Below are 23,153 nucleotides of genomic sequence, written 5' to 3'. Positions count from 1 at the left end.
CTATACTGTTCTGATGTCTATATAAAAGTGTGTGTCCTATACTGTTCTGATGTCTATATAAAGTGTGTGTACTCTACAGTCCTGATGTCTATATAAAAGTGTGTGTCCTATACTGTTCTGATGTCTATATAAAAGTGTGTGTCCTATACTGTTCTGATGTCTATATAAAAGTGTGTGTCCTATACTGTTCTGATGTCTATATAAAAGTGTGTGTCCTATACTGTTCTGATGTCTATATAAAAGTGTGTGTCCTATACTGTTCTGATGTCTATATAAAAGTGTGTGTCCTATACAGTCCTGATGTCTATATAAAAGTGTGTGTCCTATACTGTTCTGATGTCTATATAAAGTGTGTGTACTCTACAGTCCTGATGTCTATATAAAAGTGTGTGTCCTATACTGTTCTGATGTCAATCTTGAAATGTCTTTTGCTTGAAATAGGTATATAATATTTTCTTAATTTCAATTTAATTGTTTTGGTTTATTCTCAGACATACCTCATAGGTTTTTATTTAGTATTTGTCTATTTGGCCAGCATTGCATACCTGGTACCCAAATACATTAACATTTCACATAATTGTCATTGAAAGTCTTGGTAATAAGACATTTTTGAAAGGTTCAAACATATTCAACCCCTACGGCCTTTAACATGATTCAAGGTCATTTCTTTCACAATCTCCTCTGGGTTTTATCTCAAAAACCTCTTTGAAGGTCTTACCAAATTTGATCTCTTTGACCTTAAATAGGGTCAGGGTCATTTCTTGACTCAAACTTTGTTGGACTTTATTCCTAAAACCTATCAGCCAAATATCATGATTGAAGGCATTTGATTATTGAGAAGTCCTTCAAATTTTTATGAAATTTGACCTCTTTTACTATAAATAGAGGTCATCATTGTCAGGGTTCATCCTTAGAATGTTTAACCCAAATATCATGATTCTAGGCCTTTTGGCTATAAAGAAGAAGCCATTTAAAGTGTTCTTTTCTTTTCTTTATTGCTTTTTTGTACAAATTTGACCCTTGTGACTTCAGGTGTTCCTTTGGTCAAGGTCATTTCTTTAAGCAAGCTTTGTCAAGTGTCATCCAAGAAACTTTCCGGACAAATAACATAATTCTCTGCCTTTCATTATTGAGAAGTCATTTCTTTTTCCTTTTTTTTTCATTTTTAAACTGATTTCTTAAACCCTGAATATAGGTCAAGGTATTTTTTTCAGAAATATTGTCTAGGCTCATCCCAGAAACCTTTCAGCCAAATATAATTCTAACACATTTTGGTTATTGACATGAAATTGTTTGAAGAACTTAACATAACTCTAAACATTTCGATGAGAAGAAGTTTTCAAATTAAAAATAAATTTGACACCTGTACCAGGTCATTTCTTTCCACACACTTTGTTGGGTTTCATCCCAGGCACCATCCAAATAAAACAGGATTCTACCCCTTTTGGTTATTGACTTAAGTTTTTAACAAATTTGTTCCTTGTGACCTTGACTATTTTTCAAGGTCATTTCTTTTCACAACCTTTGTTAGACTGCCAGAATTTTGTTTTTCTGATCAGTTCCAATTGACAGACAGATGGACAGATGACAAAAGATCATGGACGTAGGGTGATTTGAAAAGCCTTCCATCTAATAGCAGGCTAAAACTATGAGAATCAGAGAAATTGAAGTTAGCATTGCTAGTGAATGATGTTCCACAGACTGTGAGTAAGTGCTAGCTGTAATGTGTGTTCTGTCTGTGGTTATAGAAATCATGATAACAAGGTTATTAAACATCTAACTTCTAAACAACAACCAATATTCAAATAAATGATAATGATTTTCAGACTCATGCAAAATACTACAAATTCCACATACATACACACTCATCACAGCATGTCAATCAACTACCCTAAATCCCCTAAAGTTTTCATTACTTTTTATCATCAAATCAATGGAGAACAACAGAAAAGGCACATGAAACTAATTCTTATGTAAAAAGCATAAAACAACATAAACTGGTCCTATAATCAATAAAGGCACACTGTCCACATCAAACATCTACAGAGGATACAGTAACAGGTTTGTCACTTATCTTTGTAGGACTAAAGTCTCAGTCAGCTCTGGCATCCTAACAGTCAAATACAAATTCTGGGAGTTAATGAAAACTGAAGGGTCAACAATTCTAATATCACTGAAATTTGTTTCCAATGAAAATCAATTTTGTTTTCATTTCAGCATAAGTGCTTACGTATAAAGATATACCATTTCAAAATCTTAGTAAATTTTATCTCGATTGTTATTAATAAAACCTATAACCTAAATATAAACTATTCAGTAGACCAGTAAAAGGTAATTAACATTATTATCTTAATTGCGTGGGAACATAAACTAAACTCACCTCTCCTTATTTACATGTATATCCATTTGAATTATCTGCTTTAATTCAATCATTTTAAAGATTCAGATTTTCCTTGCATTGATTAGTAATTTCTATTTTAAGTGGCTAGACATGTAACACAAATGATTCACTGAATTTGATGACTGGATCGTGTTATTCAGGTTAACATTATTGAAAAGTTTTTCAGTATTCCACAAAAGATTTATTCCTATTTCCAACAAGATGCCCAGAGGGCCTGTATCGCTCACCTGGATCTTTATGACCAACATTACTATATCTGTGTATATGTTCCATGTTTAATACATTTGACCCCTGTGACCTTGACTATGGGTTAAGGTCATTTCTTTTTGCAAACTTTCTTAAACTTCATAAAAGGAACATACTGGCCAAATATAATGATTCTAGGCTTTTCGATATTTCAGAAGAAATTGTTTAAACGTTTTTACACATTTGACCTCTGTGACCTTGAAGATCAGTCAAGGTCATTTCTTTTAGCAAACTTCATAGGACATCATAAATGGAACATAGTAGCTTAATGTAATGATTTTAGGCCTTCCGGTATTTGGAGAGAATTCGTTTAAATGTTTTAACACATTTGACTTCTGCGACCTTGAATATCGGTCAAGGTCATTTCTTTTCACAAACTTGGTTGGGCTTCATCAAAGGAACCTTCCAGCCATATATAATGATTCTAGGCCTCCAGGTATTTTGAAAGACGTCGCTTAAATTTTTTAAACACATTTGACCTCTGTGACCTTGAATATGGGTCACCCTTTCGGCCAGGTGAGCTAGAAATAGGCACAAATAGTTAAAAACTATGATAACCTGCCAGGTGTTAACAGTAATGGAATGACCAATTTTCTCTGGGAATGGGGTTTACAGATGACCAGCAGTCAAAATATGAAGCATGACCTTAATGCAGGGAATTCTAAAGTCAAGTAACAATAAAAATCATCCATTGTTATTTGACCCAAAATCTCAAGGTGCATGAAACACTACAGTAGGACAATGAAAAGGGAGAAAACTCTGATATACTGCAAGAGGAAACTACAGAAATCACTGGACTATTTACTGACAGAGGGGACTACAGAAATCACTACTATTTACTGACAGAGGGGACTACAGAAATCACTGTACTATTTAGTGACAGAGGGGACTACAGAAATCACTACTATTTACTGACAGAGGGGACTACAGAAATCACTGTACTATTTATTGACAGAGGGGACTACAGAAATCACTGGACTATTTACTGACAGAGGGGACTACAGAAATCACTACTATTTACTGACAGAGGGGACTACAGAAATCACTGTACTATTTATTGACAGAGGGGACTACAGAAATCACTACTATTTACTGACAGAGGGGACTACAGAAATCACTACTATTTACTGACAGAGGGGACTACAGAAATCACTACTATTTACTGACAGAGGGGACTACAGAAATCACTGGACTATTTACTGACAGAGGGGACTACAGAAATCACTACTATTTACTGACAGAGGGGACTACAGAAATCACTGTACTATTTATTGACAGAGGGGACTACAGAAATCACTACTATTTACTGACAGAGGGGACTACAGAAATCACTGTACTATTTATTGACAGAGGGGACTACAGAAATCACTACTATTTACTGACAGAGGGGACTACAGAAATCACTGGACTATTTACTGACAGAGGGGACTACAGAAATCACTACTATTTACTGACAGAGGGGACTACAGAAATCACTACTATTTACTGACAGAGGGGACTACAGAAATCACTGTACTATTTAGTGACAGAGGGGACTACAGAAATCACTACTATTTACTGACAGAGGGGACTACAGAAATCACTGTACTATTTATTGACAGAGGGGACTACAGAAATCACTACTATTTACTGACAGAGGGGACTACAGAAATCACTGTACTATTTACTGACAGAGGGGACTACAGAAATCACTGTACTATTTACTGACAGAGGGGACTACAGAAATCACTACTATTTACTGACAGAGGGGACTACAGAAATCACTGTACTATTTATTGACAGAGGGGACTACAGAAATCACTACTATTTACTGACAGAGGGGACTACAGAAATCACTGTACTATTTATTGACAGAGGGGACTACAGAAATCACTACTATTTACTGACAGAGGGGACTACAGAAATCACTGGACTATTTACTGACAGAGGGGACTACAGAAATCACTGGACTATTTACTGACAGAGGGGACTACAGAAATCACTGGACTATTTACTGACAGAGGGGACTACAGAAATCACTGTCCTATTTATTGACAGAGGGGACTACAGAAATCACTGTCCTATTTACTGACAGAGGGAACTACAGATAGCAGTAGACAATGAAGGAAGTGAAATTTTCTTGTCCATTATTAACAGACGAAAATACCTATCAAAGGTGTTGAGTAAAAAGAATCATAAAGAATTTTGTAATGTTTCTTTTGCTTGAGAGAAAAATAATGAATTTCCGTTTCTCTTTTTTTCTTTTTTTTTAAATTTTTTTTACAAATCTTAATTTTCGTAAACCAAGGGCATATCTAATCAGTACAATAAATAAGGCATTTCAAAATATTGTCATTTTTTTTTTAAATCAAAATTTTATGAAGTCTACAACTAACAGATTACACATGAAAACACACATTATAGTTATAATGTTATAGTTAATGCTAATTTCAATCAGTTTTTAAGATAATTTTTGAAATAGGACAGAATAAAAGGAAAATTCCTTAAAAGGTTATTCTTCTAATATATTAAAATTCTACCACCTTTATAAACCCAATATTTCAGTATGACTTAGCTGTAACTGTATAGACATAGAACTCTACCACTTTTATACACCCAATATTTCAGTATGACTTAGCTATAACTGTATAGACATAGAACTCTACCACTTTTATACACCCACTATTTCAGTATGACTTAGCTATAACTGTATAGACATAGAACTCTACCACTTTTATACACCCAATATTTCAGTATGACTTAGCTGTTACTGTATAGACATAGAACTCTACCACTTTTATACACCCAATATTTCAGTATGACTTAGCTGTTACTGTATAGACATAGAACTCTACCACTTTTATACACCCAATATTTCAGTATGACTTAGCTATAACTGTATAGACATAGAACTCTACCACTTTTATACACCCAATATTTCAGTATGACTTAGCTATAACTGTATAGACATAGAACTCTACCACTTTTATACACCCAATATTTCAGTATGACTTAGCTGTTACTGTATAGACATAGAACTCTACCACTTTTATACACCCAATATTTCAGTATGACTTAGCTGTTACTGTATAGACATAGAACTCTACCACTTTTATACACCCAATATTTCAGTATGACTTAGCTGTTACTGTATAGACATAGAACTCTACCACTTTTATACACCCAATATTTCAGTATGACTTAGCTATAACTGTATAGACATAGAACTCTACCACTTTTATACACCCACTATTTCAGTATGACTTAGCTATAACTGTATAGACATAGAACTCTACCACTTTTATACACCCAATATTTCAGTATGACTTAGCTGTTACTGTATAGACATAGAACTCTACCACTTTTATACACCCAATATTTCAGTATGACTTAGCTGTTACTGTATAGACATAGAACTCTACCACTTTTATACACCCAATATTTCAGTATGACTTAGCTATAACTGTATAGACATAGAACTCTACCACTTTTATACACCCAATATTTCAGTATGACTTAGCTATAACTGTATAGACATAGAACTCTACCACTTTTATACACCCAATATTTCAGTATGACTTAGCTGTTACTGTATAGACATAGAACTCTACCACTTTTATACACCCAATATTTCAGTATGACTTAGCTGTTACTGTATAGACATAGAACTCTACCACTTTTATACACCCAATATTTCAGTATGACTTAGCTGTTACTGTATAGACATAGAACTCTACCACTTTTATACACCCAATATTTCAGTATGACTTAGCTATAACTGTATAGACATAGAACTCTACCACTTTTATACACCCAATATTTCAGTATGATTTAGCTATAACTGTATAGACATAGAACTCTACCACTTTTATACACCCAATATTTCAGTATGACTTAGCTATAACTGTATAGACATAGAACTCTACCACTTTTATACACCCAATATTTCAGTATGACTTAGCTGTTACTGTATAGACATAGAACTCTACCACTTTTATACACCCAATATTTCAGTATGACTTAGCTATAACTGTATAGACATAGAACTCTACCACTTTTATACACCCAATATTTCAGTATGATTTAGCTATAACTGTATAGACATAGAACTCTACCACTTTTATACACCCAATATTTCAGTATGACTTAGCTATAACTGTATAGACATAGAACTCTACCACTTTTATACACCAAGTATTTCAGTATGACTTAGCTATAACTGTAAAGACATAAGACTTCAAGATTTTTTAATGTATTTCTATCCACCTGGAAAGATGTCATAAAAATTATTTTATGATAGAAAAAGAAAGCTTCATAAGAAGAGCTGAAAACCTCCCAGAGTGCATTCATCTATAACTTGAAGTCTCATTATATAAGCATTTGAAGGAACTATCAGTGACCAGATCAAAGAAAGTATGTTGATAGCATACATACTATATTGCACCAACTGCTGCTTGGTAAACACGCCAATTAGTTGTGCTTGGCAAATCCACACAGGGTATTATGTTAGCGGAAAACCAATGGTTAGTATAGCTGTGCCCTAGGGGAGGAATGTACAAAAATGTCTGCAGTACATGTAGATTTTATTGGATTACTTTTGGAGTTTGCTTACCAATAACAACAAATTATGGCATGTAATCAGACATTGGTGCTTTCTTTGCAAATTGACCCTGAGAGAGTAACAGTGTAGATACATATAGGATACAACAGCTTTGGATCTTGAGAGGATTTTGTATTAATTCAATATTGGGAATGTCATCATCAACATTATCATTGCATAATTTTTTCTAAAAATCTCACAAGACAAAGCTATACCAAGAGCTCTACGAGAGCAGTATAAACACACCAGAGTGGAGTATACAGAATCATTTAGACCAAGGACTAGAACCAACCTCCAGAGACATCTGTCCTACAACTGTAAGTCTCATCATATAATACTATATTCACTTGGCACCTGAAGTAAATTATGGGCACTTTTCTCACATAAATCAATGAATAATGGAAATGATAACATTGTGGCCTTGTGATATCAGCAAAATACTAGTAACCATTATAGAAATGATAAAATACTGGCCTCAAAAGGGTAAAAGAATACTACACTCATGATATGAGAAAATACTGCCCTCACAGAAACTACAAAACACTGGCCTTATCATGTCATTAGATAACAAGAAAATCATAAAATTAAAAATTACAACACTGCCATCAAAAGTACTGCCATCATTACATTCTATAGAATATTTCATGAACTCTGGAGTAAATAATGAACAACACAATGCTGCCTCCAAGGTAACTTTAAAATACTGCCCTCATGGTAACATTAAAATACTTCCATCATGGTAACATTAAAATACTGCCCTCATGGTAACTTTAAAATACTGCCTCCAAGGTAACTTTAAAATACTGCCCTCATGGTAACATTAAAATACTGCCCTTATGGTAACATAAAAATACTGCCCAAAGAGTAACATTAAAATACAGCCTCCATGGTAGCATTTAAATACTGCATCCATGGTAACATTAAAATACTGCCCTCATAATAACATTAAAAATACTGCCCTCAGAGTAACAGTAAAATAGTGCTCTCATATTGTTTGCATAGTAATAACAAAATGCCCTCATTGGCTACTATTAAATTACCATTGTAAGATACTGCCCTCACGATGACACTAAAGTACAGCCCTCCTGTAAATAACATTAGAATACTGTTATAATATTTTAGACAAACAAGGATCCTATGGTATTTGGTTTTGTTAGTATATTTCCTTGATGGTATTTTATACGATACCACATTCTCCTGTTAGTGGTATAACTGCCCATTGTAATGGCTATATGACAAAAAATTGCATCCAAAGTAAATTATACCGATTTAAAAAAAAACTATAACAACACCCCTCACCGTAAAGGCAAGCAAATGTTGGAGATCAGTGAACAGTGTGCCTCATATGTCTTTTTTACACAAAAGAGAAAAACCAATACAACCAAAACTTCTAAATCCAAAACAATAAGCTTTACAACAGTCACATGCAAACAATAACAAAAAGTATAGCCACTTTTCTTCACCAAGATTTTAGCATCATCTCATAAAAACACATTTTCTACATTGAGTTTTAGCGTAGACTTTCTCACCATATAGATATACAACACAACAAAAATCTAGGGGGCAAACATGCCAACAATTAATTTTGATAATAGCCTGGATTTTGAGGTGATTAAATCTTTTTCTTCAGACAATATAAATAAAAGATTGTTTATTTGCTTTTGAATAAAATGTTCCATATTTCCTGCTAACTGGGTGGGAAACATGGGGCATGCAGTGTTAGTAAATCGTTCACACACATCTCACATGCAACAAGCCCAGTATGGTTACTGAACAAGCAGGATTATACTGCACACCAAGCTGTCTATATACCGAAACAAAGCATACAAAAATGATAATAATATTATGTTAATACCTGGTTCATCATTCTCAGACACATAATGGATATATCTAATAATCATATGATAATTAAATACTGTATATCTCTATGTGATCATGTATGACAAGAAAGGATTAAATGCATGTTTTATTGGATTCATGGACTAATGAATCCATGAAGATCTTGTGCTTAAGAAGAGTTCACAATGTAAATGCACCAAATAACATAGAACATATATTTATGATATATATAACTATGTGTAAACCTATATCATATAAATATGAGATATATAGATCACTATATACTAATGCTTGGTTTGGTGATGCATTCTATATCCTACTATGAAGGAAGGCTAAATTTGGTATGATAAGAACTACCGGTATACTAAATACAAAAGCATGTCTAAATTGAGCTAATTTGTCAACATTGTGCTAATTTGTCAACATTGTGCTAATTTGTCAACATTGTGCTAATTTGTCAACATTGTGCTAATTTACTGAATTTGCATGCTGCAACAAGGACTTGAATTGTGCATTCCAAGATAAAATAAATCTAAATTTGTTTTTTATTATCAAACACATAAAAAAATTTTGTATCAAAAATGTGTTCTAAAGTATAGAATATTTCATTATGTTCATTAAGATATAAAGCTTTCGTCAATAACAATGTTGAAAATACAAAGTTGACTCCTGATGGATGGCGAACTGATGGGGAAATTATATAGACTGACTCCTAATGGGAAAAATATCATACAGATCTACTCATATCAAGGAAATACCATACAGACCAACTCCTGACAGAGAAAATATCATACAGACTAACTCCTGACAAATGACATACTAAATCAACTCCCTGAGGGGCAAATATCATGAAAGACCAACTCCATGTAGGACAAATATCATACAAGACCAACTCCATGTAGGACAAATATCATACAAGACCAACTCCATGTGGGACAAATATACAAGACCAACTCCATGTGGGACAAATATCATACAAGACCTACTCCATGTGGGACAAATATCATACAAGACCAACTCCATGTGGGACAAATATTATACAAGACCAACTCCATGTAGGACAAATATCATACAAGACCAACTCCATGTGGGACAAATATCATACAAGACCAACTCCATGTGGGACAAATATCATACAAGACCAACTCCATGTGGGACAAATATCATACAAGACCAACTCCATGTGGGACAAATATTATACAAGACCAACTTCATGTGGGACAAATATCATACAAGACCAACTCCATGTGGGACAAATATCATACAAGACCAACTCCATGTGGGACAAATATCATGAAAGACCAACTCCATGTAGGACAAATATCATACAAGACCAACTCCATGTGGGACAAATATCATACAAGACCAACTCCATGTAGGACAAATATCATACAAGACCAACTCCATGTGGGACAAATATCATACAAGACCAACTCCATGTAGGACAAATATCATACAAGACCAACTCCATGTGGGACAAATATACAAGACCAACTCCATGTGGGACAAATATCATACAAGACCTACTCCATGTGGGACAAATATCATACAAGACCAACTCCATGTGGGACAAATATACAAGACCAACTCCATGTGGGACAAATATCATACAAGACCTACTCCATGTGGGACAAATATCATACAAGACCAACTCCATGTGGGACAAATATTATACAAGACCAACTCCATGTAGGACAAATATCATACAAGACCAACTCCATGTGGGACAAATATCATACAAGACCAACTCCATGTGGGACAAATATCATACAAGACCAACTCCATGTGGGACAAATATCATACAAGACCAACTCCATGTGGGACAAATATTATACAAGACCAACTTCATGTGGGACAAATATCATACAAGACCAACTCCATGTGGGACAAATATCATACAAGACCAACTCCATGTAGGACAAATATCATACAAGACCAACTCCATGTGGGACAAATATCATACAAGACCAACTCCATGTGGGACAAATATTATACAAGACCAACTTCATGTGGAACAAATATCATACAAGACCAACTCCATGTGGGACAAATGTCATACAAGATCAACTCCATGTAGGACAAATATCATACAAGACCAACTCCATGTAGGACAAATATTATACAAGACCAACTTCATGTGGGACAAATATCATACAAGACCAACTCCATGTGGGACAAATATCATACAAGATCAACTCCATGTGGGACAAATATCATACAAGATCAACTCCATGTGGGACAAATATCATACAAGACCAACTCCATGTAAGACAAATATCATACAAGACCAACTCCATGTGGGACAAATATCATACAAGATCAACTCCATGTGGGACAAATATCATACAAGATCAACTCCATGTGGGACAAATATCATACAAGACCAACTCCATATGGGACAATATCATACAAGACCAACTCCTTGTAGAGGAACTATCAAACATGACCTTACAAGGTAACTCCTTATGGGGCAAATATTATACAAGATCAACTTTTTGAAGAGAAACCTAATACTAGGTCAACTCCTTGTAGGGAAATCACTATATGTGATTTTATAAGATAGATGAAATATCAACCAGTTAGGCTTACATCATGTAACAGCAAATCCTAAAGATCAAATATTGTTTACATACCCATCATATCAAATAAAGTAACATATTGGGTCTTATTCTACAATAGAAGAACAACACAATTTTCATATTTATTGTTTTTCTAATTTACTGCAATAATAGTCAAAAGACATCTCTGAAATACAAGCACAGTGCAGTGAGTACACTTGCATAGATCTATTCTTATACAAATTGAATACATATCTGATAAGAATGTAGATTTGGTTTGTTGCAATGTAACTGTTTTTGTAGATATATCCTAAACCCAGTGCATTTACTTGACCCAATGAGACAAAATCACCTTAAACCCAGCTCACCAATCATATGAATATTCTACACCAATGAGAAATCATATGAATATTCTTCACCAATGAGACAAAATCACCTTAAACCCAGCTCACCAATCATATGAATATTCTACACCAATGAGACAAAATCACCTTAAACCCAGCTCACAAATCATATGAATATTCTACACCAATGAGACAAAATCACCTTAAACCCAGCTCACCAATCATATGAATATTCTACACCAATGAGAAATCATATGAATATTCTTCACCAATGAGACAAAATCACCTTAAACCCAGCTCACCAATCATATGAATATTCTACACCAATGAGACAAAATCACCTTAAACCCAGCTCACAAATCATATGAATATTCTACACCAATGAGACAAAATCACCTTAAACCCAGCTCACCAATCATATGAATATTCTACACCAATGAGACAAAATCACCTTAAACCCAGCTCACCAATCATATGAATATTCTACAATCATTATCAGTCAGCCAATGATTCATTTTACTCCTGTTTTTTTTCAACTTTGTGCATTAGCTTTCTGCATGTTACCTACAACTCCTTCATCTCTTTAAAAGCTGATGTGGTACAGAAACAGGGTAAAGCACTAAGGCAGAACACGGTAAGGTGTGATTTCAGCCACATAACTTAGGCTATAATCTGTACTACATAACATATATTGGGACATTTTTGCAAAGTTTCATTTTCTTTTATGAAAATCTTCAAAATGTATATTTTGCTGCAGGTTTTTTTTTCTTCTATTTTAGTATTTGATTTCTGATGATTTCCAGGTTTTTTGAAAAATGAAAATACAAAAACTTAATTTGATTTTAAACAATATTATTCCACATCACCAAAGTGCATGGCAAAATGCTGATATATAAAAAAAAAGGTAAGTACTATAAGGGTTACAATGATTATTTAAATATTACATATCAATAAATTACAACTGAAGGAAATTAAATTAATTAACATAAAACTTGTCAAACTCTAACAGACAATAGACAAATTGTACAATTTTCCATTTTTTTCATAATTCATAGGGATGAAAATTTTTTTTTTTTTTTTTAAATGCAAAAAATACCCCATATATGATATGACAATGCAGATTTTCAAAAAAAATCAATTCAAATTGGTTTGTTTTGATTTGTTTTGGTGTAGGATTTGACAAAGGATTTTAAAGGTTCCATAATATGTGTAATTTAAAGAAATGATATTGGACATGAGTGTAAATCACACAGGGTGGCTAGGTTAGGTCTAGAGGAGAGGAAAGTTCAAACTCCACTGGCAACAAATGTTTGAGAAGTATAATCACACATGTTTATAAATTTTAATTTAGTATCAAACTTATTTTGTTTCAGTAAAATTAGTATCCTTGTTATTTCCAAACCTTTATTTAAAACAGTTACAAAAGGAAATGTAAAACACAATCTAAACATTATACTAAAATGATCGATCATGCATGCTTCAAAAGAACATGCTTTCCTTAAATAAAAACACTAATGCTGTATAACGATAATCAAATCTTGTTTCATACTAACACGGACATGCTAAACAATACAGCAAAATTCAGTCAAAAGTCCTAACTCTATTTAAATCATGTAAACTATACACATTTTATAAGCTTTCAGGAACTGGATTTCTAAAAGACCGAACCTGGCTGTAGATTTTCTGATTTGGCTGATATAGTATATTATATTGTATATTATACTGCATAGTATATAGTATACGATATATGTTCTCTGTTGAAGGTAGAATGGATAATGTAGAGGCAAAGAGTGTTCTGTATTCTTGGGACAAGTAGGACAGATCTCCAAACACAGACTTACAGTGTGACAGTGTGCCTTCAATGATACTACAGGTCAAATATTTACACACAGTTACCTTCTTTCATCACTCACAAATATTTTGCTACAGTTACCTCCCTTCTATTACTTACAAATATTTTGCTGGAATAAGCCTTTCTTTTTGTAATTTTTGTTATAGTAGTATATAAAACAAAATAATGTATAGACATAAGAATACAAAATATTCTTACGATTTGAACTGAAAATTAACATACATCAAGAATGATGAAGTTACTGATCGTATTGTAGGTAAATATTTCACCTGTATAACACATAGAATCATATTCAACACATAATAGTCATTACTTAAGATTATCATTTAGAATATATATTTAATTCTATAATTGAGAACATAAAATATATGAGATTGTAGATACACAAAGATACAAACATTCAAAATTTGTACTGGAATATTGCATTATAATTATACATAGTAATAGTGAATATGGTCATAATATTTGCCTCATGATTTAACATTACAAACAATACATGAAGGTATGATATTAATTACAGGGTCTACAAGTTTTATATATAATATATACATTTCTTTTTCAGTAAAGGTAGTTAAGATAAAACATATGAGGACATTTGGATCAGGAGCCAGCAATCTAAGGACCATGCTAAACCATCTAGAGATTATTTACATTCTCACTCAAAGCTCTCATTCCATATTGTTATGATACATAGTCGCCATGCACCAAGTTAAAAGCACCTACCTGACAGGGAATATAACAAGTCTGGTTACAAACCAAACTATACCAAAGATGGCAAACAGTACATCACACAGGTGCTGGTATTTCAGGTACTTAGCCATCTTAGCTGCCTGTAAAACCAGAAGGATCATAGTACAATCATTGAATCAACATTTTGGTATTTAACATAGGTACAAATAGAACACAGCAAAACCATTCTCAGATATTAATTCCGATGAAAATCTTAAAGTTCCTTCAATGGTGTTTGCCTACAGGTGAAATAATTAGAGTTTAATTCCTTTGTAAAAAGAATACATAATTTTATCTAACATAACTTTATAAATAATAAAAATGAAGAAAAAAAATTTGTCAAACTCCTGTGATAGGATTTCACTAAGATACCTCCATCCAGAAGTCAACAGCATCGTGAATGACCAATACAAGAGTGCCGACCCGGACGAAATTTCCTGACCAGGAGAAACACAGTAAGAGCATGGTGGCTACATGGTGTGTAAACATCTCCCAGAAATCCTACAATCATCAGAATGATATATAAACAAATAAATATCTGTTACCATCTTCAAGAAATGCCACAATCATTAGCGTAATATATAATCACCGGCGTTATTTTCATGATCAATATACATTCACATATTTAAAACATACAAAAAATAGTCCTCCTCACCGTTATCATACAAATCAGTCCTCCTCACTGTTATCATACAAATCAGTCATCTCACTGTTACCATACAAATCAGTCCTCCTCACTGCTATCATACAAATCAGTCCTCCTCACTGCTATCATACAAATCAGTCCTCCTCACTGTTATCATACAAATCAGTCATCTCACTGTTATCATACAAATCAGTCATCTCACTGTTACCATACAAATCAGTCCTCCTCACTGTTATCATACAAATCAGTCCTCCTCACTGCTACCATACAAATCAGTCCTCCTCACTGTTATCATACAAATCAGTCCTCCTCACTGCTATCATACAAATCAGTCCTCCTCACTGCTATCATACAAATCAGTCCTCCTCACTGTTATCATACAAATCAGTCATCTCACTGTTATCATACAAATCAGTCATCTCACTGTTACCATACAAATCAGTCCTCCTCACTGCTACCATACAAATCAGTCATCTCACTGTTACCATACAAATCAGTCCTCCTCACTGCTATCATACAAATCAGTCCTCCTCACTGTTATCATACAAATCAGTCCTCCTCACTGTTATCATACAAATCAGTCCTCCTCACTGTTATCATACAAATCAGTCATCTCACTGTTATCATACAAATCAGTCATCTCACTGTTATCATACAAATCAGTCATCTCACTGTTATCATACAAATCAGTCATCTCACTGTTATCATACAAATCAGTCATCTCACTGTTATCATACAAATCAGTCCTCCTCACTGTTATCATACAAATCAGTCCTCCTCACTGTTATCATACAAATCAGTCATCTCACTGTTATCATACAAATCAGTCATCTCACTGTTATCATACAAATCAGTCCTCCTCACTGTTATCATACAAATCAGTCCTCCTCACTGCTATCATACAAATCAGTCCTCCTCACTGTTATCATACAAATCAGTCATCTCACTGTTATCATACAAATCAGTCATCTCACTGTTACCATACAAATCAGTCCTCCTCACTGTTATCATACAAATCAGTCCTCCTCACTGTTACCATACAAATCAGTCCTCCTCACTGTTATCATACAAATCAGTCCTCCTCACTGTTATCATACAAATCAGTCCTCCTCACTGTTATCATACAAATCAGTCCTCCTCACTGCTATCATACAAATCAGTCCTCCTCACTGTTACCATACAAATCAGTCATCTCACTGTTATCATACAAATCAGTCATCTCACTGTTATCATACAAATCAGTCCTCCTCACTGTTATCATACAAATCAGTCATCTCACTGTTATCATACAAATCAGTCATCTCACTAATCAGTCCTCCTCACTGTTATCATACAAATCAGTCCTCCTCACTGTTATCATACAAATCAGTCCTCCTCACTGTTATGTTATCATACAAATCAGTCCTCCTCACTGTTATCATACAAATCAGTCCTCCTCACTGTTATCATACAAATCAGTCCTCCTCACTGTTATCATACAAATCAGTCCTCCTCACTGTTATCATACAAATCAGTCCTCCTCACTGTTATCATACAAATCAGTCCTCCTCACTGTTATCATACAAATCAGTCAGTCATACTCACTGTTATCATACAAATCAGTCCTCCTCACTGTTACAAATCATACAAATCAGTCCTCCTCACTGTTATCATACAAATCAGTCCTCCAAATCATACAAATCAGTCCTCCTCACTGTTATCATACAAATCAGTCCTCCTCACTGTTATCATACAAATCAGTCCTCCTCACTGTTACATACAAATCAGTCCTCCTCACTGTTATCATACAAATCAGTCATCTCACTGTTATCATACAAATCAGTCCTCATACAAATCAGTCCTCCTCACTGTTATCATATCACACTGTTATCATACATACAAATCAGTCATCTCACTGTTATCATACAAATCAGTCCTCCTCACTGTTATCATACAAATCAGTCCTCCTCACTGTTATCATACAAATCAGTCCTCCTCACTGTTATCATACAAATCAGTCCTCCTCACTGTTATCATACAAATCAGTCCTCCTCACTGTTATCATACAAATCAGTCCTCCTCACTGTTATCATACAAATCAGTCATCTCACTGTTACAAATCAGTCCTCCTCACTGTTATCATACAAATCAGTCCTCCTCACTGTTATCATACAAATCAGTCCTCCTCACTGTTATCATACAAATCAGTTATCATACAAATCAGTCTGTTATCATCACTGTTATCATACAAATCAGTCCTCCTCACTGTTATCATACAAATCAGTCCTCCTCACTGTTATCATACAAATCAGTCATCTCACTGTTATCATACAAATCAGTCCTCCTCACTGTTATCATACAAATCAGTCCTCCTCACTGTTATCATACAAATCAGTCCTCCTCACTGTTATCATACAAATCAGTCCTCCTCACTGTTATCATACAAATCAGTCCTCTCACTGTTATCATACAAATCAGTCCTCCTGTTATCATACAAATCAGTCATCCTCCATGCCTACTGTTATCATACAAATCAGTCCTCCTCACTGTTATCATACAAATCAGTCCTCCTCACTGTTATCATACAAATCAGTCATCTCACTGTTATCATACAAATCAGTCCTCCTCACTGTTATCATACAAATCAGTCCTCCTCACTGTTATCATACAAATCAGTCCTCCTCACTGTTATCATACAAATCAGTCCTCCTCACTGTTATCATACAAATCAGTCCTCATACAAATCACTGTTATCATACAAATCAAATCAGTCCTCCTCACTGTTATCATCACTGTTATCATACAAATCAGTCCTCCTCACTGTTACTCATACAAATCAGTCCTCACTGTTATCATACACATACAAATCAGTCCTCCTCACTGTTATCATACAAATCAGTCAACTCAATGGTATAATACAAATCAGTCCTCCTCACTGTTATCATACAAATCAGTCATCTCACTGTTATCATCAGTCATCTCACTGTTATCATACAATTCAGTCCTCTCTCTGTTACTGTTATCATACAAATCAGTCCTCCTCACTGTTATCATACAAATCAGTCCTCCTCACTGTTATCATACAAATCAGTCATCTCACTGTTATCATACAAATCAGTCCTCCTCACTGTTATCATACAAATCAGTCCTCCTCACTGTTATCATACAAATCAGTCCTCCTCACTGTTATCATACAAATCAGTCATCTCACTGTTATCATACAAATCAGTCCTCCTCACTGTTATCATACAAATCAGTCCTCCTCACTGTTATCATACAAATCAGTCCTCCTCACTGTTATCATACAAATCAGTCCTCCTCACTGCTATCATACAAATCATGTAATGCATTTTATGTTGGAAAAAAAGTGGAATCAATGGAACCACAATTTAATGCAGAATATTCATAATTCTTTTACATAAAAAAATTGAATTTGCAAAATCTATCATTATGCAATCCTTCCAGATCTACTTGGCAATGGTCAAATACTTACTTTTCTTTTGACGTCTATAAATTGTGAAAACATCAATGACGAGTAGAATCCTATCTCTATCATGTAGTACCAAAATATAGATGGTGGGATGTGCTGAAAAATACATAACACCAATATTAGTAAATTGATCACTAAATAGAACTTAACAGGAGTACAAGGCTGTTGTTAATTTATACTGATCATCAACTTTCCAGGAGAATGGCAAAATGTCATACTTGTCTCAATGCTAATCTTCATAATTTTATTTACATTTTCTCCTTCGAAATACTTTTGCAGCTTTCACAAAATAGGCATTTCTTTAATCATTAACAAGTAGTGAACTCTAGTTAATCAGTTGAATATTTACTTGTATTGATGGGGACGTGTTGAGATTTCAATATTGATGATCAGTTATTAAAACCAGCCACTGACAACCAATCAATTACTGGCTTGTTTATCCAATTCACTGTTTTTTTTCTAGTGATTTTTAAAAAACCTTACACAACAGCACTGCACATTATTAGTTCTAAAATACAAAGTGTAAAACTGATGAGTCCTGATACTACAAGTTGTAGACGATGATGGTCACCTTTCTAGCCTTGGCTAAAGAGAGAATTTCTCTTTAGTATAGTGATTGAGTGTCGCCCAAGAGACCAAACAGTCACTATACCCTCACCAGAATCATGATAACCTAGAAAAAGAAGCCTAATTCAAACCCATGCACATAAGAGCAGATTTGTATATATTAAATATATGCATCAAAATCCAAGAAAATCTCAACATTTTCATTTTCAGTCAAAATATGAATCAATCACGCCTTTCCAGATACAATCAACAACGACTACACAATAGCTTTCATTTCAATGGAAAAAAATTAATTAATTTAATGTTACCAGGTACATAATTTTCAAAAGTGAAGATTATTTCAAACGTCAATTGTTTAAACCATGTAAGAACCTTGATGTCATAGGCATAGTGGTACCAAAGATTAAGATATTGGCAAGGAGTGTGTGTGGCAGGTCTAACTAAAATATGAAGTCCTAGTTTTAGAATAAGGACAGAAATCAGTTACCCTTTCAAATGTGTATGATCATCTATGCAACACTGATATCTTCCATATAATAATTGAAAATATTCAAACATTGTTTGTATTATGTAGTGGGATTAAGACCTTACCACAAAATATCTACAGAAGTACACAGGAAACTTTAAAAGTGTGGTTAAAGTGAGATAAATTGAACAGTGTAAATAATAAAAATGTCCTTCCAAACAGAGTAGAAGCGTAGTAATATCTACATGAAGAAACTCCAATTTGTTACTTAAAACAAAACTTTTTTTCACATTTCCTTTTTCATCTCTTTATCTAATATACATGTATTCAATAAAAGACCGCATCAACTGCTTCATGAACTAATTCCAAAATAGATGTTCTATTCTTTTTGCAGAGGTATATGTGCGTTGTTGGGTCTTTTTGTGTTGTAAAATTCGGTCCAGTCTATAAATAGCCTAGCTAGCTACAAGCTGATCTAGGTAATAGCTAAAAAGACTGAGTGTCCTACAATGAAGAGTTTTGATATACTACATGTATCTAATAAGTATCGTGCATGAGTGACTTTCTCCTTGGGCTAATTTACCAAAATGTAATAATGTAGTAAAATTTGATTTCACCTGATATGATATGTGTACAGTATATTACCTCTGAAATTTCTATGAAAGCGAACTACAAAATGTCTCACCTTCCCTTTTTCTTAGAAATTAAAGAATTATCTTTCTTTTTGTTTTTCCCCTAAGATATTTATAAATGATGAGTCAGGAAATGACAAACAGTATTCTGATTTACAGGAGGCTGTTATTATGACACCATTAACACAAAGTGATAACTTTCTGTTTTATTCCTTTCATTAAAAGTTAATCTTCTATATCCCCTGACAGTCAGTACATAGTCAACTTACATGGTGAGGGTACCCATTCCAGCAATTTGAGGAATCTGCAAACCATGGTTTCTGAAATGATATGAGGGTAAACATTTAAATATGATTGACTCCAAGTTCATTTTTTTTAAATATTGATCAAAACGGTGAATATAAGATTTGATCTAAACTAGAAATATGGAATGTTTAGTAAGTAATAAGCTGAGATGCTTGATGTTGCCCTTGTTTCATTTTAACTCCTTTAATTACCTTTAAGTGAGCTAAAACAAAATTATTAATTGCACATCACTTTCGCAAAAGCACTTGTTAATAGTAAACATATAAGTCACACTGACTAGTTAACACAACATTCTGTCACATAAATGTTTGTATTATATACTTACATCCCATTGGACCATCACACCATATATAAATACAGAGATGTTCTGTCAAATAAATGTTTGTATACTTACATCCCATAGGACCACCACACCGTATATAAATACAGAAATGTAGAAGGCAAATCTCCATCTGTAAAATATAACAACATTTTCCAGGTTAAAAAGCACACCTAGTATAACTGAAACACTACATATTCCCTAGGCTGCCCCAATGAGCTTTTACAATGTAATGAATTATGAAGATGGCACTCTTGGGTATTAATTTGGAAAAGGAAAAAAAAGAAAAAACATACATTTAGTTAGTGTTAAAGGATTGCTCAAAAGTCTGTAAGGAATGAAGTCACTGGAGTGCTGATCAACAATTTTTTAAAAATAGTAACGGTGACCTTGACCTTGACCTGACAACCCAAGAACTCAACTTGTTCAAAACAATTTAGGGCTTTCAAAATGAGTAATGTTTTTTAATATTGAAGGAGTGAAAATGCTAGACTGCTGACAATGATTGTCTAAAAATAGTTACATTGACCTTGTGACCACAAAACTCTGGAACTCAAAACTGGTTAAATGTATTTTGCTGTTGTATGAGTTTGTGAAGTTTGATTAGAATCCTTCAAGATATAAAACCAGTAGAAACCTGACAATTATCTCCTAAAAATAGCACCAGTGATCCAACAAAATTGAAATTTTAACTTTTGGAAGATAATATGATGCTTATGAAAATTTTTGAACTTTGATGAGGATCCCTAATGAAATAAAGTCAGTAGATGCTGACATCAGGTTTTTTTTTTAATAATTAAAGTGACCCTAACCCAACAACCCTGAAATATGACAAAGATATTTTAATGCTTCATAAGTGTGTGAAGTTTGGTGAGAGTCCCTTCAGGCCAGGTGAGCTATAGGGTTTCTCATATCTAACTGAAATATTATTCAGAATTATAAATTATATTGAATCATGTGTTAAGTGCATTGGTTCCAACTCTTTAGACTAATAGTATTAATTATACTTTATTTAGGGTTGTGTTGAAATCTATTATTCACTTGTGTGGTTTTTTGTAAAAGCATTTTAAACCTTACATTGACCAGTTGAGGTTTTTCTCCTTACTATGCTCTGCTTTTCAACAAATTACATCTATAATCACTGAACATATGCAGATTCTACATTAAAGGAGTTTTACTATACCTGTCTGATCCCTCCCATTATCTTATATAATTCTAGAATGGTAACTTCAATATGAAAGACACAAAACAAGTACGTTACTCCTTGAATGGATTTTATAAGATCTCTGTAATAAAGGAGTTTGTAGTAGAATTTCATGTGAACATTTAAACAAACCGTTATATATATAAAAGATATTTGACACGAGCAATAAAAAGAGATTAGTAGTATGCATCTTGACTTCAACGATGTGAAATACATATGAGAATTTTATTTCTAACTAAAGCATTGTTGACTGAGGGTATCACAGTGTAAGGGTTATTTAACTGTATGGTACTGAACAAGTCCACAGTGGGAAAAAATTGATGTGAACTGCAGTAATGTGGTAGACAAGTAAAGTGGAAAGATGAGAAAAGGGGATGTAATCATTGGTCTGTAAGCCAAGGGGAGGTCTGATGAAAAGGGGAGGTCACTGTATATACACTCACTCACATAACTTGTGGGCAGGACAGATGGGACAGTGAATATATAACGTACTGTCAGTCAGACAAACAAATATCATTCCAGAGTGGGGTGATCACCTGATTACAGGACAAACACATTAAAAAAGGAATCAGACCATAATAATACACACCAATAATCAATACCTCGCCTCCCACTCTATACACATGTAAATCTCTCTTCCTACATATATCTTTTACCAATGACTAAGCTGAACTGGTACAGCAGTCAGGACAAGTAGCTAAGACAGCAACAGGTGATGATGAGTGGCTAAAACAGTAGCTGGTGAGGATGAGTGGCTACAACAGTAGCTGGTGAGGATGAGTGGCTAAAACAGTAGCTGGTGAGGATGAGTGGCTACAACAGTAGCTGGTGAGGATGAGTGGCTACAACAGTAGCTGGTGAGGATGAGTGGCTACAACAGTAGCTAGTGAAGATGAGTGGCTAAAACAGTAGCTAGTGAGGATGAGTGGCTACAACAGTAGCTAGTGAAGATGAGTGGCTAAAACAGTAGCTAGTGAAGGGAGTGGCAACAACAGT

At 34.0% G+C, this 23,153-nt stretch overlaps 1 protein-coding gene across 1 annotated transcript in view; it reads right to left on the bottom strand.

The window, feature by feature from the left end:
- Positions 1-23,153, bottom strand: part of LOC132565402 (ceramide synthase 2-like) — a 69,764-nt gene that overhangs the window by 14,245 nt on the left and 32,366 nt on the right. Inside the window, exons 6-10 of the mRNA XM_060230041.1 lie at positions 21,029-21,086; positions 20,598-20,648; positions 18,667-18,759; positions 14,921-15,049; positions 14,543-14,649 (exon numbers count right to left, since the gene is read on the bottom strand). Of these exons, the coding sequence (XP_060086024.1) occupies positions 14,543-14,649; positions 14,921-15,049; positions 18,667-18,759; positions 20,598-20,648; positions 21,029-21,086 (438 nt within the window). The remainder of the gene's footprint in view (positions 1-14,542; positions 14,650-14,920; positions 15,050-18,666; positions 18,760-20,597; positions 20,649-21,028; positions 21,087-23,153) is intronic.

This window comes from Ylistrum balloti, unplaced genomic scaffold (genome assembly GCF_031769215.1).
Source record: "Ylistrum balloti isolate Yb309-2 unplaced genomic scaffold, AGI_CSIRO_Ybal_v1 Utg369722, whole genome shotgun sequence".
Classification (NCBI taxonomy): Eukaryota; Metazoa; Mollusca; class Bivalvia; order Pectinida; family Pectinidae; genus Ylistrum; species Ylistrum balloti.
The sequence above is the reverse complement of the archived record's forward strand: the minus strand, read 5'-3'. Positions and strand labels throughout refer to the sequence as shown.